At 35.0% G+C, this 20,612-nt stretch overlaps 1 protein-coding gene and 1 long non-coding RNA gene across 3 annotated transcripts in view; one reads left to right on the forward strand and one right to left on the reverse strand.

Moving 5' to 3' along the window:
• LOC125672788 (uncharacterized) overlaps nt 1-20,612 on the forward strand; it is a 116,082-nt gene that overhangs the window by 69,330 nt on the left and 26,140 nt on the right. Inside the window, exons 18-19 of the mRNA XM_056147524.1 lie at nt 634-724; nt 3,498-3,610. Of these exons, the coding sequence (XP_056003499.1) occupies nt 634-724; nt 3,498-3,610 (204 nt within the window). The remainder of the gene's footprint in view (nt 1-633; nt 725-3,497; nt 3,611-20,612) is intronic.
• On the reverse strand, nt 9,003-20,498 carry LOC130049506 (uncharacterized). Of its 2 annotated transcripts, XR_008798037.1 has the most exons (3): nt 19,952-20,498; nt 16,721-17,094; nt 9,003-11,768 (listed from the first exon to the last, which is right to left on the reverse strand). It is a non-coding gene; the product is annotated as an uncharacterized LOC130049506 (long non-coding RNA). The 2 variants fall into 2 exon arrangements; XR_008798036.1 differs by lacking the exon at nt 19,952-20,498 and having other exon boundaries at nt 16,721-17,182.

Consider the following 20,612-nt stretch of genomic DNA (forward strand, 5'->3'; position numbering starts at 1 on the left):
TCGCTGTAAAATTAGAAACATTAACGTTTTACACAGAAGTATGGAAAAATGTTTAGAGACAGCCATTTTTATACGCATGTCAAAGACGGGACGTAATGGTATATCATCATCTGTCTGACAGTCTGGACCTTGCAAGCAATATGAACCGTAAGCTCCAGATCTTGCAACTTGGTACATTTGATCATCATAAGAGGAAGATGCCAATTGTTTTTAAAGGTCAAGGTCGTAGTATCAGCTAATAGGAAAAGAAAAGATACAGACCGAACTATTAGGGCTAGAACCTTGCAATGTGGAGTATTTAATCACCATGATAGGAATATGCCTATTGTTTTCAAGGTCAAAGTATCAGTTAATTGGAAAGGCCTGTAACCTGAATCCTCACGGGATACTCCATATGAAGTATATCATGCAAGTGACCTTTAACCTTAACATGAGAACCAAAGAATAGTATCGAGATATAGAATAAACGTTGCGTTCGTTTTAGAAAATAATGTTAGCATAATCATGATATACAAATTTCACCCAGCTACCCAGCCTCCGTAGGACAATATTACAAACATAATACTCAAGTTTTATGTATACACGTTTGTGGGTGTTTTTTTTTTAATACTTTATTTTCTAATGATTTGTCAGAAATTGATAGCGATGGGCGTCCGAAAATTCATTCGAGGAGACACGGAAGCTGAAGAGGATGAACAGAATTATTTTCTACGCATTTCTCAGTGTAAGTCTCTGAAGTATCGTTTCATATTTTTGTGTAATTCTATTTGCAAGTATTTTCTACTCGCATCTATTTGTAACTATGCAAAGTATTTTCTGTGCATGATTGTCTGTAAGTGTTTAAAATAGTTCCTACTCATACCGACCCATAAGTGCAAACATCCGTGCATCAAAGGACCCGATTGGAAAAAAAGATTTCGATCTTCCATGGCTTATCCTTGGTATTTATGTGTCTATTTTTATGTATGTATATATGCCGAATAGATATTTTTATTTAGTCTGTGTGATAAGTGTATAAACGAATCATTTTCTACTCATGTCTGTGAGCAAGTTGCATATGCGAGTATGCATTATATGTAGGTGTATAAACATTGTCTACTCTTGTCTTTGTGCAAATGCATCGGGTAGTTTTTACGTATGTCTTTGTATTTAGCGTAGCAAGTATTTTCTACCATTGAATTTTAGTAAGTGTATAATACATTTTCTACTCATGTCTTTGTGTACTGTGTTAGTATATATTCACTTGTAACTCACAAATATTATTCATCAAGTACTTTGATACGAGGAAACATGGAGTATGATAATTTTCGGATTTCCGCATAATTAATCTTCAAGAAATACATATCCAGCATCAGGTCCACAATGGAGAAAACGAAACTCAAATAAAGGCGCATAAGCCTTGTCAAACTATAGATTATTTAAAATTTAAAAAAGTAACTCAAAAAGTAAAACTGCATATCAGAATAGTAATACATGATGGCGAAAAAAAATCAATAAATCAACAAAATGAACGGTCGTTCATAATTTCAATATTCTAACTCAATGTGTTTATAATGGTAGTTTTTGTCCAGTGCTACAATTTCACTTATTAAACTGATCGTTACTATCATCCCAAGACTGCGGAAGGAAATTCCGGAAAGACCACGTTTAATTATTATATCTATTTGTATTGTTTATTTGCGAATGATATGTAGGTAAGAAATATCATACACTAGCAACAATTACGATCAGGTGTTATTTTATCTTTTATATGGCTCATATGAACAGAAAATTCGTCGTTGAAAAAACAGCGAGGATGATAGTAACGGAAATGAATGATGATAGTAACGTAAGAACTTTTGTTACTATCATCCTCGCTGTTTTTTCAAGGACGAATTTTGTGTTTATCAATGCGTTTATACATACCAGTAACTCTTAATAGATTATTACAAAAAGTCACAACAGTGACTTCTATCATCACGGGAAAAAATAAGATAGAAAATACAACAGGGGATGCTTACTTCTCCTAGGCACCTGATCCCACCTCTGGTGTGTCCAGGGGTCCGTGTTTACCCAACTATCTATTTTGTATTGCTTGTAGGAGTTATGAGATTGATCACTGTTCGTTATCTTCACCTTGCATGAATATCGGATTTAAAATATCATGTGTCAGATCGCTGGGGGTTGTCCTTCATTTAATGAGATATATCGGTAAAGTAATTATAAATCTTCATAATATGATAATTATGGGTCTAGTCAACACTATGATAAGTATAACTAACAATTTTGTGCTGATCATGTTGTAAACCAATCGCATCTTCTCGGCTTGCCGGAAAGGCCCGAAAATAGACGCAAATTTATGCCTTCTCGCTACTATTTACTTTTTAGATAATCGTTTCCAAGCATTTAATTAAGGGAAAGTTAATAACTTTAAAAGCTAATTAATCTGCTTTAAAGTAATTATGTACAAAATAATATATGAACATAGGATCATACAGTTTTGATTTATAAGTATAGATATTTTTGTAGATATAGGCACTTCTTTGTGTGATTAAAAATGAGGAAAAATGCATGACACAAAAATGTATAGACCAATGTTCACGATAATGATGACCTTGAGGGGCATCATTATGTTAAGGGAACGATATATGCATTCCCTGGAAATTGAAAACTGCAAATTGGTGAATAACCTTATTCCATAACTTTAAACATTTTTGCAATCGATATTGCGTTAATGATATTGTGGTAGGCCAAAGGAACTCGGAGAATACATAATTAGATAGGAAATTAGCTTAATTAGTTTTGAATCCGATTCAAATAATTTACGTCAAGTGTATAACTTATATAGCTTGTTAGAAAATAACTATTAGTTCAGATGAATATCTATCATCCCTTTAGGTCAATGTCGGAGAAATCGCTGTCACCAAAATTGTAAGATAAAATGATAATCAAAACACGCTTAATAATAATAGACAATAAATGAAAAACGAGTGATAGAGTACCTTTATGAAAGGTGGAGATAACGATAACCAATGCAAAATATTGAGTGGGGCAAACACCGACTTCTGGATATACCAGTGGTGGAGTCAGGTGCCTAGGTGGAGCAAATGTAAAACTTATTTCGGTACCAATTTGGATGCACCAGTTGTGCATTTCGACAAATAATGTCTCTTCAGTGATGCTCAACCGAAATGTTTGAAATCCGAAATAACGATAAACTTGCTAGAGCTATTTTAGGGAAAACAGAGTGCCAAAAGTGGAGTCAAATTCGTCTATGGATAAGAGCTATGCATGATGGAGATGATCCTTAATTTGGAAATGAATTTCGAAATTTTATCACAATTAAATATACATCCGTATTTTCAAGTTAGTACTAAATACTTGGTATACAAAGCGCGTAAAACGTAATACAGACTGAACGATGAACGTACAGTAGATTTCATAATACAGACTTTGACATGCAATATTTTACATGCTTTTTTCATTATTACAGTAAATCTGTTTTCTTTGTTATGCAGATTTAAGTGGCAGAGTTCCCTTGCCGACTTTTATTTCACTATCCAAAGGAGTTACCCACACGGACGCTCTTCACATAGCTGGCAAGAATAGAATTCCAGTCATCTGTTTCAAGGTTATTTATGTTTCATATCAAAAGAAGTAAACAGAAAAGATAGAAAAATTCAATGTATATTAAAGTAGAGAGATGCTTCTGAATTGGGTATTATTATTCAATACTTGTACTGTAGTTATTTTAGCTCACAAAAACTTTCATCACATATAGAATACACGAACACTTAACATTATTACCGATGATTGAGTTTTCGTTCTATTCAGGATTCTAGAGGCCCATAACTCTTATCGGTCCCCAGAGTACTAGTGAAAAAGCATCACTACTCTCAAGGGCAATGAAATCTAGAAAAAATAACCTGTTCTGAATATCTTGCTAAATTCTGATGTTCAGCAACAGTATAAAACAAGATGTGTTCTTAAAACTTCAATTCCCACTAAAGTGCACACACTGATGAAAGGCTTTACATGATATAATAGGTGTATTAACATTCAAACACTAATATGGACCCATCCTCGAGTCAAATCCGTGGGTTGTGAAAGTCACCAATTCTGTACATCCTTTTCTGTTATTCCGAAGTTTGCGTTTATATTTTATACAGTATCAGCAAACTTACATATAAATACTATAAATTGAGTTTGACCCATTTTGGGGTCAGAACCCATGCCCCAGGGATCATCAAGTTTACTGTTTTGGTAAAAGACTAAATGCTCTTTCTAAATATCCATTTAGTTTCAATTTGGTATTAATAGCACTAAAGAAAATATTATTTAAGTGTTTTATTCATAAACACTATATAGTAAGTTTGACCCCGCTCTGGGGTCAGAACCCCTACCCCGGGGATCATGAAATTTACAATTTTAGTACAGGACTTCATGTTCTACATCACTATGCATTAGTCTTTCTTACACGTAAGGTCGTAGAGACGAATATTTTTTTGAATTTCAATTTTAGGCAGTTTTTGCCCCGCACCTAATGCCTCAGGGGTGCAGGAATCCTGAAATTTACAATCTAGGTCTCCCTTCATCCAAGGGTTACTTCATACAACATTTGAAAAGAATTGGAATGATGTTTATAAAGAAGAAGTTAAACAGTTCTATTTTTCACAGATTTAATCGCTGACCATTTTGGCCCAACCATAATACCAAAACCCCTACGAATGGGATCATCAAATTTCAGTGATTGACTACCTGCACTTTTTAAATATCAATCAATCAATTTAGTATAAATAACACTAAAGAAGATGTTATTTAAGTGTTTACACATAAACACGATATACCAAGTTTGGCCCCATCCTGGGGTTAGAACCCCTAACCAGGGGATCATGAAATCTACAATTTTGGTAGAGGCCTTCCAGCTTTATATCACTATGCAAGGAGGTTTCCGTACATCTGTGCGGTTGTAGTGATGAATTTTTTTTTTAATTGGTCAATTTTTTGCACCAGCCCTAGGGGTGCAGGAATCAAAACATTTAAACATTACGTCACAGTGCCCTGTGATGATGTCCCGGAGGTGATTGATTGATTGATTGATTGATTGAATCCACGCCGACGGAGGTGAGAGGCCGTGCGATTTTGAGCGCGATGCTCTAACCACTCGGCCACGGAGGTGAAGTGTCATGAAACAAATAAAACAAGGAATATTCTATGATTTTTATTGCTATTTGAATATGGCTGCATTGAAATTTACAATAAGTTAAGTTTTATTTGGAATGTTTTTCGTCTGCTGAGTTGAGTAAACTTATTATGGGTGATATTACTTCTGAATCATGCCGTCAGTTATTTAAACTCAGCTTTACTAACAAAGGAATAGATGCCGTTTACCTATGTGTTCTTGTTCTTCGTCTTCTTTCAACTATAGTCCAGCTGGACATGTCACCACTCGTGATGTTGATATAGTTGATAATGCATGTTTCTTTGAAATTAGTGAATTTGGGACCTTTTAAAATAAGTGATTTCAGATCCTCATTTTCAACTACTATAGAATCATTGAAATTCATGGGGATAATTTACGTGGATTGCTGATTTTTTTACGGGTTCGTGGGGACGTAATTTCGTGGATTTAAACATTTGCAATACACACACACACACACACACACACATACGTGTAACGCGTGTCAAATGAACACCTTAACTCCCCACCTGCAACTGAACACTTCTACAGTTATTGGTATTTTAGTACGAAAATTTACTATTTGGTACTAAAAACAACATAGAAGACATTGCTGCGGTCGAAATTTGTGAAATATAGTTTTATTCACTCCTTGAATTTTTGCTTATCAAGTGAACACTTTCCTTTACACACTGTCAATTGAACACTTTCCTTTACACACAGGCAATTGAACACTTTTCTTTACACACGGTCAATTGAACACTTTCCTTTACACACAGGCAATTGAACACTTTCCTTTACACACGGTCAATTGAACACTTTCCTTTACACACAGGCAATTGAACACTTTCCTTTACACACAGGGGATTGAACACTTTCTTTTACACACCGTCAATTGAACACTTTCCTTTACACACAGTCAATTGAACACTTTCCTTTACACACAGGCAATTGAACACTCTGAAACACGCGGCCAGTTAAACACTCTGATACACACGGGCAATCAAACACTTTGAAACATCCAAACAATCATTCTCACCACGCTAAATACATAAGGCCAATCTCTAAAACTTACAAAAAAGTGTGAAACGATTACATAAATGGAAATTGGGATGGGATAGACAGGGAATCCACACATTTCGTTGAAATTATCGCCTTAAGAAAATCAACAACAAAAAAAGGGGGGGGATAGTATTGATTGGATGATTGATTGCTTATATAATTTACGTCCCGTCGAGAATATTTTATTCATATTGAGACGTAACCAGCTTTAAGCGGAGTACCTATCCAATGTATCCATAGGGTTCAAGGTCGTAGCAGTGAGGGTTCTTTGAAATATCGTGCGAACACCTACTACATGTACGACCAGGGATCTACGTTTATAAGGTCACATCTAAAAGATCCGTGATTCTCACTTCTAAATGTCGAGCGTTTGGCGAAGGAGCAATCACTACCAATTTCAACGTCTTAAAATTGGGTTTGCGGATGAACGGTGCTTGAACTCACGACCTCCCGGTTACGAAGCGAACTCTCTACCATTGAGCTACCGCGACCGGTCGGGGGAGGGGTAGTAGTGTCCATAATGATAACTTTAATTGTAATAATAACTTATAATAATTATCATTATATATATATATATATAATATATATATAAAGCACTAAATAATCACAACTAGGTACTGAAAATTTTCGCCCCAGCCCCGTACGGCACCCACCGCCAAGCAAGATTGTCAAACCAGTGCGTAAGTCCACTCGGCCACAACGACTTCCCTGATATATATATATATATACTTCTATGATTATAGACTCCCTCGTTTGTCAATACATGCTGTACGGGCCAGACTCGGTAGTAATTCAACCAAAAAGTATGATAAATAAAATCAAAATTCTGTATAATGCAGTGCCTAAAAGATCTAAAACAAGTATTAATAATTATATACATTTTTTGTATTACTTTTAAGTTTTTTGTTGACTTTTGATATAGATAAAAATTAGATATCTTTGTAAAAAAAAAAATGTTACGCGATATCTTAATTCCACTCCAAAAGGTAACATTTTCATGAACATTCTGTGTAAATGTAACTACATAGATGTGGCCTTACAGAAAACTTTAATCAAACGTTGCAAAAACCATAAATTGTTTGAAAATCCGGTGTATAACACCAGTTTATATAACTTCAGAATCAGGATTTGCTCCAGATTCCTTCATATACTGTTACAAAAATATCTACATGTTTATGATATGTACATGGAAATTATGTCAATTTTGACTATCATCTCACTTTGAAATATGAGGACAAAATTGTAATAGAAAACCCCCAAAAATCACGATTTTCCTTCATCTTAGATATTTTTGTTTAGAGATTTCGTGCTTTAGGCACTCATTACGTCCTTCCCTTGGATAATTCCTGGTTTCGCTCCCGCCACATGCCAACAACTAAATATCCGCTAAACGTGTTGGACCCCCCCCCCCCCCCCCCAAACACGTCTGAAACACACTGAGGACAGGGATGACCAAATTCAAGGGAATATATTACTTTCTGTTTTTGTTCAAAAACTGGACGTGTCCTCTCATGACTTTTGTAATACAAATTCACCAGGATGATTTTTAAAATCTTAATGTTTTACATAAGCTCAAATAATTGAAGTCCAATAATATCCATGTGGTGGAAATATTGCTTGCAAAAATTAATTTAGAGCTCTGTATGAATGACTTGATTATCTCTTTTAATTCAATAGATCTTTTTAATTATATATACAGGGCTATTTCATAAGTAATTAATGCGCACATCGTTGTTTTGTTTTTAAAAAGAGAGCAACAATTCAATTAAAGAAATCATTCATTCAGTTGTGGATATGTCGAATTAATTAAGGATTATATCTCAATTAGATAATTACTCTCACTAACATAATTATTGCACGCATCAATTTAATTAATGATATCATTAATTCAATAGAAGAGAGCAATAATCCATTTATTGCGCACATTAAGTGATGTTAGCATTAATGAATTATTGCTCTCTTCAATTGAATTGTAGCATGCATTAATTCTATTGTTGGTATCATTAAATTATAATTCATTTGAGGAGAGCAACAATTAAATTATTGTGTGCATCAATTCAGCGGAATAAATAATGATATCAATAATTCAATTCAAATGAAGATATCATTAATTATTTGAAGAGATCTTTGATTGCAATGTTGCGTGCATGAAATGAATTAATAATATCTTCAAATAATTAAAGATATCTTCAAATATCTGAGTTTGTTATTTTGGCGCTCCATAGATCTAAAACTATTCCTAGTGGATTCCAGTGCTTTCTGACTCAAGACATCATACCAGTTCTTGCCACAAATGAATCTCACCATACAAGTGATCTAGCCACCTCTCTTTTAATCTCTTCATAGTATTCATATACGTAAGAGGATTTTTCTCCTTGAAAAGGTGATATTTAAAAATTTGTCACTCTTTAAGGAATTTTATGATCCCCTAATAGTATGTACATGTACCATGGTAATTTCTGAACTGTTCGGTGAAAATGTTGACAATCAAGAATCAGTCACTGGTTATCCATGTGAAATTTAGCTATCTCATATGAATAAACTCTTGATTATTTTACTACAATGTACCATATTAACCAATTTCGGAAATAATTCCTTATTTGTCTTAAATTTTAATTTGATATAAAGATCGAGCAAACTGAAACAATAAACCAAAGTTCACATTGAACACCAGTGAGGCAATCATATACAAATATCAAATTCATATATTATAGAATTCATTAAGATATTTGAATTATTCTAATCTTTTAATGTTTCATGGTAGCAATGAAAACAGCAGGTCTTTTATTCTCAGTCATATATTTTATTATATAACAGGGGATATTACATGTACAATTAGTAAATATATATACATCATATATGTAATTGCATGTGCGAGAAAAATGTATACATACATACATAAGTAATTCAACCACAGACATATCCATAAATTTACATTTAATACATTGAATATGTCCTTTGATTAAATAATCAACAAAGATGGATCCATATGATAATACATGTATTTGTAAAAGAAAAAAAGGAGTTCCATTTCTCATACAAATGATATAGGTAGAAATATCAAAATCAACAAGAGGCCCATGGGCCACATCGCTCACCTGAGTCATCTTGGCCCTGCTGTTTTGATTTTTAAATGCTATTTTATCAATCTTTATTCTCATGAATAATGTGACCCAAACCTAGCTCTAAAGAACACAACATTACTAAAATGAAATCATATAAGACAAAGATATGACTAGCATGATATTGCTGTTCTGGATAAGACCAAGGTAAAAAGTCGTAGGTCTTGGTATGATATGAAAGACCTTGCCATAAGTAATCAATATACAAAACATAAAAGCCCTATCTAAAATAGTCCTGGATATACTTAATACGTTATACTTTCTTAAAAGTATGTCAAACTCAGAGTTCAGGGTCACAAGGTCAAATAACATAATATGATTGATTGTTTTAACTGTTTTCCGCCACACTCAACAATTTTTCAGTTATCTGGTGGTGCCCAGTTTTTATTGGTGGAAGAGAGAACCCAGATACAATGTACCTGGGAAGAGACCACCGACCTTCCGAGAGTAAACTGGGAAACTTTCTCAATTACCGGTGCGAGCAGGATTCAAACCCGCGCCAACCAGAGGTGAGAGGCTCCTCAACAAGATGAAAGGTTTTATCATAAGAAATTCATAATATATAATATATATGAAAGATCTACCTTAAACACAATGTAGTTCAGGACATACTGAATAGGTCAGATTTGTTTTGCCATAAAAATTGTATATACAAGATATGAAAGCCCTAGCTTAAATAGTTCAAGAGATATCTTTAAAGAATTTTCCTTTATATCAGTTGGCATATAAAACTTTGACCCCCTATTGTTACCACACCATAACTCCCAGGGAAATGATTTTAACAAACTTGAATATGCACTATGTCAAGAAGGTTTAATGTAAATTTGTGTGCTTCATACTAAATTTGAAAAGAATTCCGTTATTTGAATCGTAGATTGATCGCTGTGCGGTATCTTCATCTTTCAGTTATAGAATTTAGTTAAAAATGTTCAATTGTTAATGTCGACGGACTACAATAGATGCAGATCAATAGCAATATGTCATCTGAGTTTACTCAAGTGACCTAAAATTGTATAATTTTTCTAAAGCTTTTGAAAATTGATAATGCTATAAAAGCCTAGTCTGATCCCTTACACCCCATTTCAATAGTTAAGCGTAAAAACAGACTGGTGGGGATGGGGACCAAACTTAAGAAAGCTGTGAGATTAGTTCAATATTCAAACCTACAGTATTTGAATAATAAGTATTTAACCCAACTGGGATGATTTCATCCAAAATATTTCACTAAAAATATTTGTGAGGATATTAGTTCACACAAACATTATGTTTCAAAATGAGTATGAGTATGGAAATGAACTGGGGTTCAAATCGACTGGCTACTTAACATGGCTACATCAACAAAGAAATTGAAATCACTTGAAGCTGTTTTGGGGTTATATGTGGGTTTAGAAAATATTTGAAAGTATGTTTGGAAACAAGTATAGTGGGAAAATATGTTGGGAATTATTTAATATTAAATTCATGAGACAGCGATGCAGGAATGCAGTGATAGAGGGACTTAAACATGCACTTTTTTTCTCTGCCATAAATTGAAGTTTTTTTTATAAGGGGTTCATCTGAAGCTCTCTTTTCAAAGAGCTACGGTTCTGCATCTAGTTTTTGAGGAGAAGATTTTAAAAGATTTTCCTTGTATATATTTCACATGTAAAACTTAAATCCCCTATTGTGACCCCCACCCTACCCCTGTGAGCTTTTTACAAACTTGAATATGCACTATATATGAATGTAAAACTTTGATTCTCTATTGTGACCCCACCCTACCCCCAGAGACCATGATTTGCACAAAACAGGAACCTTTCGTGTGAATTCAACTTTCCTGGTCCAGTGGTTCTTGAAAAGGTTTTTTAAATGACCCCACCCTATTTTTGCATTTCCATGATTATTTCCTTTTTGAAGGGTGCATGACCCTTTATATGAACAAACTTGAATACCCTTTATCTATTGATGATGCATACCAAGTTTGATTGAAACTGGCCCAGTGGTTCACTCTGGAGAAGAAAATGAAAATGTGAAAAGTTTATAAACAGACAGATGACAGGCAAAGGTGATCAGAAAAGCTCACTTGAGCCTTTGGCTCAGGTGAGCCAAAAAAGTATACAAATATGTTTAATGTTAAACTTGTTTGTTTTATTGCTAAACAGCTCCATTGCCAGCATCTACCCTTACTGAGCTTCCAGTGTCAGACCTTGATATCAATCATCATCACTCATTTTGACTATCCAGGCCAAATTAATCTTTTTGCAAGGGTGAGGCCTGGCTGTCCTGTCGAGGTTGAAGTTTGTACTTCCACACTTGGCGACCCAGTGGATTGATCCTATCCAATCCTGTAAACTCTAGGTCTTGTTCTAGGATCTCATCCCATGTCAGCTTTGGTCTACCTATGAAGTTCTTTTCTGTTGATAACGATGCATAACATTCTGACAAATCTGCAAAAATATTTAGAGAAGTGATTAGTAAAAGGTCTTCATAGAAATAGCAATAAATGTATAAATAGATAAAAATCATAATTTCTATTTCTACAAAATAAGTGTTTATCAAATGATCAGCTGTAAATTACCTAGGCTGTGTCAAGCTGAGTGAGCAAGTTTGTGCAGAACGAACAAAAATTACACCAAACACAGCGACACCTTTTGGAAATTTTATTTTTACAAACTTGAATCTGCACTACAGAGCTGTATGTCAGGAAGCTTTCATGTAAATGTAAACTGCTCTGGCCTAATGGTTCTTGAAAATTCTCTATACTTATTTGAATGTAAAACTTTGATCTCCTATTGTGGCCTCGGCCAACCTTCCCTGGGAGGCATGATTATGACAAACTTGAATCTGCACTATTTCAGGAAGCCTTTACGTAAATTTGTATTTTACTGGCCTTGTTATTTTCCTACTTCTTGTGAAGATTTTCCCTATATATTTGTACATGTAAAACTTTGATCACCTAGTGTGGCCCTATTCTACCCCAGGGGGTCATGATTTGAACAAACTTCAATCTACACTTGTTCGGAAGCTTTCATGTAACTTTCACATCATCTGGCCCAGTGGTTCTTTAGAAGAAGATTTTTAAATGACCCCACCCTATTTTTGCAATTTTGTAATTAGATCTTCCCTTTGAAAGGGGGTGTGGCCCTTTATTTGAACAAACTTGAAAGCCCTTCACCAAGGATGCTTTTTGTCAAGTTAGGTTGAAATTGGCCCAGTGGTTCTTGAGAAGAAGTCAGAAATGTGAAAGTTTACAGACAGACGGACAACAGGGAAAAAGAATGTTCAACTTCAGTGTTACATGAAAATGTACTTCAAAATCACTCAACAACAATTATAATATTGCTGTATGGAAATTTTCTGTCCAAAGAAAACAATGTAAAAAAATGATGTAATCTACACTCTACAGCAACATGTGAGAATAATGAACGTGAAATATATATTCTGAAAAAAAAAAACAAGAGATGTTTGTAAAACACATATGCCCCCCATGGTGCAAAATTGAAAAGGGTTATACACACACCTCATTTAATTGATAGTATTATCATCAATTCAAAATATTGAGCAGACAATATCTTCCTATGTCAAGAGTGAATTGACCATGTGACCTAAAATTCAATAGGGGTCATCTACTCCTTATGCTGTACCAGTGTACCAAGTTTGGTACGTGTCAATCAAACAAATAATTCTTAAAATATAGGAGACAATATATTACTATGTCCAGTTCAACTTTTGACTTTTGACCTCAAAATCAATATGGGTCATCCTCTCCTGAAGATGTACCAGTGTACTAAGTTTGATGTCTGTCAAGTAAAAGGGTTATCAAGATATTGAGTGGACAGTATATTACTATGTCCAGTTTGACCCTTGACCTTTGACCATGTGACCTCAAAATCAATAGGAGTCATCTTCTCCTGAATATACACCAGCGTACTATTTAAAGTTTGATGTCTGTCAAGCAAAGGGTTCTGAAGATATTGAGCAGACAGTATATTCCAATGTCCAGGTTGACCCTTGATCTTTAAACATGTGACCTCAAAATCAATAGGGATCATCTTCTCCTGAAGATGTACCAGTGTACCAAGTTTGATGTCTGTCAAGCAAAGGGTTCTCAAGATATTGAACGGACAGTATATTCCTATGTCCAGTTTGACCCTTGACCTTTGCTCATGTGACCTCAAAATCATTAAGGGTCATCTTCTCCTGAAGATGTACCAGTGTAACAAGTTTGATGTCTGTCAGGCAAAGGGTTCTCAAGATATTAAACGGACAATATATTCCTATGTCCAGTGTGACCCTTGACCTTTGACCATGTGACCTCAAAATCAATAGGGGTCATCTTCTCCTGAAGACGTATCAGTGTACCAAGTTTGATGTCTGTCAAGAAGAGGGTTCTCAAGATACTGAGCAGACATTATATTCCTATGTCCAGTTTACCCTTGATCTTTGACCATGTGACCTCAAAATCAATAGGGGTCATCTTCTCCTGAAGACGTACTAGTGTAACAAGTTTGATGTCTGTCAAGCAAAGGGTTCTCAAGATATTGAACGGACAATATATTCCTATGTCCAGTGTGACCTTTGACCGTGTGACCACAAAATCAATAGGGGTCATCTTCTCCTGACGACATACCAGTGTACTAAGTTTGATGTCTGTCAAGAAAAGGGTTCTCAATATATTGAACGGACAGTATCTTCCTATGTCCAGTTGACCCTTGACCTTTGACCACGTGACATCAAAATCAATAGGGGTCATCTTCTCCTGAAGACGTACTAGTGTACCAAGTTTGATGTCTGTCAAGCAAAGGGTTCTCAAGATATTGAACGGACAGTATATTCCTATGTCCAGTTTGACCCTTGACCTTTGACCATGTGACCTCAAAATCAATAGGGGTCATCTTCTTCTGAAGATGTACTGGTGTACCAAGTTTGATGTCTGTCAAGCAAAGGGTTCTCTAGACATTGAATGGTCAGTATATTCCCATGCCCAGTTTGACCCTTGACCATATGACCTTAAAATCAATAGGGGTCATCTACTCCTTAGGATGTACCAGTGTGCCAAGTTTGATGTCTTTCAAGCAAAGGGTTCTCAAGATATTGAGCGGACATTATATTCCTATGTCCAGAGTAGATTGACCCTTGACCTTTGGACCTGAAAAACAATAAGGATCCTCTTCTACTCATAACTAACCAGGGTTTGACACTAAGGCACGTCCGACCGACCGAGTCTACTAAATGATAGGTCCGGTCGGGTAAAATGTCGATTTACTAGTCCGACTGGTCATGTTGAAAAAATAAACAAGAAACTTTATTTTAAACCATAAGATATCTTATTTTTAACTTTAAAAAATAACTGTAAAGAGTTTGCAAGCAATTTTGAACCGCGTGATGACAAAATCTCTATTTTTAGTTCGAATACATAGTCGCTGTCGGAAGTGATGTTTTACGACATTTACTCTTTGTTAATGGGTTTAAAGTTATATTTCGGATAAATATATATAAACTGAATTTATTTTCATTTGAAAAAAACCCCAGTTTATTTTAATTGAATATAAGAAAGTGTCTATCACAGGGATCGAAATTAACTTTTTTCACCACTAGCAAATTTTAGCTAGTGGATTATTTTCCAACTAGCAAAATTGAGCTTTTACTAGCATTTTTCAATCGATTACTGTTTTACATGAATTTAAGAAAACAAGCATGTCTCTTTATCAAAATTTTGGGAAAATCTTTTAAAATCTCCTTTAAAGTGCAATAATAAAAATAAGATTGCGAATTCTTTCATTTAAAATTCAATGAATTATCAGACAACATACATGGTGCGGGTCATATGGTACACTTGTGCGGCGTACTCGCTGTCCAGAGATCTACCACCTATTAACAGCATCATGTGGATTGAAATCTTGAAGACTGTTTGCGCCAATTTAAACTATATGTTCAAAACTTTTGGAAATTTCATCTAAAAAAATTTTAGTTGAAAAGAAAACCCCGCGAACTCGAAGTGTTTGACTATAGAGTACAGAAGGACACCGCGTGAAATGGTGACACACTGTCATGTGTTGTTTTATATAGACACGGACGAGATCAATATGCTTGCTATTTAAATCAGACGTCTCTGAGACATCTGAAGTGTGTATGAAGTAGGCCATCGACTGAGATGACCTTGGCCTTAGTTATTTATTCGATCCACGTTTACTTTTTCAATACTTATATATTCATTCTGTAAAGAGTTTCTATGCACAAGACAAGATTATTGTAAACTTCAAAGTACAGCCAATAAACCGAGGAAATCCGGGAAAAAGATTGGGGTTTTTTCACTCGCAAAAAGTTGCGATCACTTGTGATTTTTTACTCGCAAATTCAATTTTTAATTCGCATTTAGCGAGTATTTCCCCTTAATTTCGTTGCCTGTATCAAATGAATAAATTAAATCGTAAATAGCCATTTTTCGTTGTTGACACATGTGCGGGAATGTCTCAACTTCTCGTCCTCAAGGAAGGATGTTCCGAGAAAAAAAAAGAAGTAGATTGGGAAGTTTGAAAATAAAAGCACCAAATTGAATGACGAGACTAAAGATGTTTTTGAGACAATTAAGTACGTTTTAGTTTAAACTTAACGTTTGTCATTTGAATTAAGTACTTAAATATGGAGAAACCATCAGGGTTTCTTTTCTCTGGAAAGTTGGTCAGGGCTAGTGGATGTAAGGTCAGGTCTAGTAAATATTATTTGAAGTAGCCCGACTGGTCTAGTGCTCAAGAAAGTAAATGTCAAACCCTGCTAACCCACATATGAAATATCATTATCATCAAGTGAATGGTTCTCAAGATATTGAGCGGACAACACATGGTCTACAGACCGACCGACCGACCAACAGGTGCAAAACAATATGCCCCCTCTTTTTCAAAGGGGGGCATAAAAATAAACTCCAACCACCTGCCCATTTTTATTTCCAAACAAAGATGAAAATCTAAAAAATAATTTTATGACTAGGCCAAAATAAAAAATGTGTTTGTTTCAGGTCGTCTGCCCGACCCTAAATATATCCACCGACCCTATTAATTTTTTTTCAATTTTCCGATTTCAATTCATCGATATACGAACTATTACCCGAAATGCCAAGACATCTATAATTGTAATATTAAAACTCCATCACATACTGTGTATTTTGTAAATTAAACATTGTGCTCTGAACCCATTTTTTATCTGTTAAACACATTATATTACAACTTTAACTATAAAATTTTCATTGATTCGAAGGCACTTATTTATTTTTATAAAAAAAAATATTTAAAAAAAAATAAAATAAACCTACCTACCAACCCTTTTTTTAAAAATGAGAGGCGACCTAAAACAAACATTTTTTTTTTGGCCCTATGTGCCCTAAAATATTTTGTATACTTACTAATTTCAAAACTCGAAAGGAAATGTTATCCATGTGAAGCCATCGTGCTCTGTTCATCCTCTGGGGAAGACAATTAATTCTTTGATTTGCAGTTTGTGTCATGACTACACCATGATATCTTCTAATCTCGTCATACTATCAGAAAGTAATTTTGGCAGTTGGCAAGTGTATCAATGGTGTTACTTCTTCATGATCAGATCTTCTATACTGTGTCATATTCAGCATAAAGTAACAATTAAGGGCTATCATCTAGTTCTGAGGTACTGAGGAAGGGCTGTTTTTCTCAACACATAGCCTTTCTTCTGGTATTCTTAGGGATACTTTATTCATCTTTTAATTACATTTCCTTCTTGGAGATTAAAAGTTGAAGACCACTGAAAGAAAAAGAAGTGATTTAATGAATTCCATGTAGTTTATCGAATGTGCTGACCAGAATATTATCTAACTGTAGCCCCCCCCCCCCCCCCCCCCATACATGTATCTGAAATCAATACTTATAAAAATTAATTAAAATTAAAATCTTCAAATATACAATCTTGTTACACATCTCCTATATTTTTCACTTACGATAACTCTGAATTTTTAATAAGTGCGTCCTTTTGTCCACAAACTTTTAACAACCCCTCATAAACAATTTACAAATATGATATCAGAAATAATAATCTAAAAAATTATCCTGTTGTTCATAGATGCATGCCATCAACATTAAGAGTATAACAAATAACAAAAGCTCTCCTGACATTGTGCCATTCTGAAAGAAATGAGGTGCTTATACCCCCAAAGGCAGGGGGGTAACCCAGAATTGTGTCTAGAGAGCGGAATAATATATTTATGGAATTAACCAAAAAATTAGTAATAATTTTTTTTTAGCTATGAATTCATGTTAAATAAAGTGCACCGCCATGGCACATGATACGCCCGTCACATATTGTTAACAGTATAGATAGTACCCATTAAAACATTTTTTTTTATATCACCTTAATTAAATGTCACAGTGACCTTAAAGTAGCATGCGACACACCTTCTACCTAAGATGCATTAGTTGACCAATTTTGGTGATTCTAGGTCTAATAGTTTTCAAGTTATGAGCCGGACAAGTTTTTGCCATATATGGCCATATCTTCTTAATGAAAAGTCACAGTGACCTGGTCTTAATGTGCGACACACCTTCTACCCAAGATGTATCTACAGACAAAGTTTGATGATTCTAGGCCTTGTAGTATTTAAGTTACGAGTCGGACACGAAAAAGCTAACAGACGGACGGACAGACACGCCATACCATAATACGTCCCGTCTTAAGACGGCGTATAAAAATTGGTCATGGTAGCTCAGTGGTAACACAGTCTTCGACATTAACCAGTGGCTGATGCCCGAGGCCAGTAAAATCGGGATCGGGCTTCTTAAAATATTAAACCCTGGAGTCCGATGGGCCTGTAAATGTTTTCTTATATGTTCTGTATATATTACAAATAAAGCGTGAGATTGACTCAGACTAAATGTCATGACTTAGTAGTCAAATTTCGCATAGAAAAATTATCAACCATGCTGCCTTTTCTGAAGTATAGGGAGGGGGCTCGTCCGGGAAATTCAAAACCACCCAAGCGTATTTCACAATCACAACCATCTGATAAAAAAACCCCAAAAAAACTGTCGTACGAGGAGAAAAAAACGAAAATTCATGCCCCATTGGACCGAGGGCAGTGTTAAAAATTAACCATAGACCGAGTATATGTCAAATGGCACTGGTCTATGCCAACTGTAATTGAGATAGACCAAATTGTCTATGCCAATTTTCTAGATTTAAAGCAATAAAGTTATCCAAGAGGGCCTTGCATGGTCAGTCGACGTCTGATAAACATTATGAGGAAAGGATGATATTACAGAAATGGAAAGAAAATACATTTTCTAAGTATATTAGAAGTAAATGAAAATGTTTTAAATTTGTGTTATTATTTTTTCAATGTTGTGGTCTATGCCAATTCGATGAGGTCTAAGTCATCTTATTTTGGCATAGACCTGTGGTCTATACCAAGTTTTAAACCAATTTCGAACACTGCGAGGGTAGGCCTTGGCTAACATTTAAAAAATGTTTTGTACGTGGTGTATACAAAACAGAGTTGAACATGAGCTGCTGATGTATCTGCGAGATTAATCAGTCTATGCGAAAGACATCGGACCGTCGGACCTGACCGATATGCAGTGCCTCAGGTCCGATGCATCATTTTTTACACCGGACCGGAATGTCAGATGTCTCAATGTCCGGTTTTGAGCTTTACTATCTTGATGCGGAGTTTGTTATAAGTAAAAAAAATAGCACACATCCAAATACGTAAATGAATTGATTAAAACCGCATGGACTGTCTAAAGTATTATACGGGAAGGATTCCTGGAATAGTATAACTAGTATAATAAATAAGATTCACTTGGTTTTGCATTTTCACGTGTTTCACTTTTTTACATTAGGTTTTTCGGTCTGACAAAATTTGGTTCGGTCCGGTGTGTTCATTGATTACACTGGACCGAATGTCCTGTGTGGTCCAAAAACTTTCGTATATACTGGATTAATATGTTGAAAAATAATATAATCCTTTTAATGTCAGTTGTTCTTTAACTATGATCATCTTGACCTGTATTTTCCTACAGTAAAAGAACTGTGCATGTGTCTATAGAGTAGAATCAGCAAATAACAAGAGATCAAATTAGAAAATAAACATTTTGGGCCTGCAAAATATTGTTCGGGCTTGCACAATTATTATACTGGGAGGCCCGAAGGGCCTGTACTTTACAAAGTTTTTCGTGAAGACTGGTAACAGGATCAAGAAATCATGGTTTCGAGCCATGCTTGTACTTTATTTAGGGTGAAAATGTAGGTAGTGAGGTGAATGCTCCATCATCATATTTAGCATTCAAAAGAGAAAGTTGCTGGTCTTTCAGATGAGACCTTTAAACACCACATGCATGCGTCTAAATGTGTGGCACTTCATACTACTGAAATATTCTCTACAGGTATTATACTAAAATCAAACATACACATACTTGTATATTCATATACATGTTAAAAATCTTAATTATCATTTTAGAATTTTCTTCTTTTGACAAAATGATGCGCAAGTACATAAATGGAAGCTATGCCACTATATGTCATGACACTGTACAGCTTGATCAGTTGATACATCACATAAACAGTCACAGATGTAAACAATCAAGAAAAACTCAGTACACAATATCACCCCTTAATTTTGAATTGTAGCTGAAGATCATTCTGCCAAGATCGAAATGCAGGTTGGCAATGATTAGCGAGGGTTATATTATTCTTAAAAAGTAGATTGAAATCAAAAGTTAACTGCCAAAGTTATCAGGAGACAATAATCCATACATGGTTCGAATTTCCTCCACTGCCACCTAAAGTGCACGTGTAAACAACGCGTGTGACATGCACCACACCCCGACAGGCTACATTGTAAACAAGTCAAATGCATTCAGAGTAATAGTTTTACATATGATATTCTGTTTGGTTTATAGTCTTAGTAGCTACATACCTATGCGGTACACCTGTACCATGTACGTACTGCAAACAGTGCGGCGTAATGTACATTTGCATCCTCGGGGATTTCAACCCGGACAAAGTGGAACATGCCAATCCGAATACATATATATCTTTCGTTTTTATTTTTGCATTTTATTTATTTATCTATTTATGTCATGGCGTTGGGAAAAAAACTTCAAAGTAGGGAGACAGATGAAAAGGGGGATACGGTCCAATCATCCAAAAAAAAGTCCCGTGTGGAGTGGTGGGGGTGGGGTTGATTCCTAAGGACTTGGCGCATATCTATTTGTTTTTAAATGTGAAATTCTATCCAAAATCAATATGAATTTTTAGTATACAGAGTA

Source organism: Ostrea edulis, chromosome 8 (genome assembly GCF_947568905.1).
Source record: "Ostrea edulis chromosome 8, xbOstEdul1.1, whole genome shotgun sequence".
Classification (NCBI taxonomy): domain Eukaryota; kingdom Metazoa; phylum Mollusca; class Bivalvia; order Ostreida; family Ostreidae; genus Ostrea; species Ostrea edulis.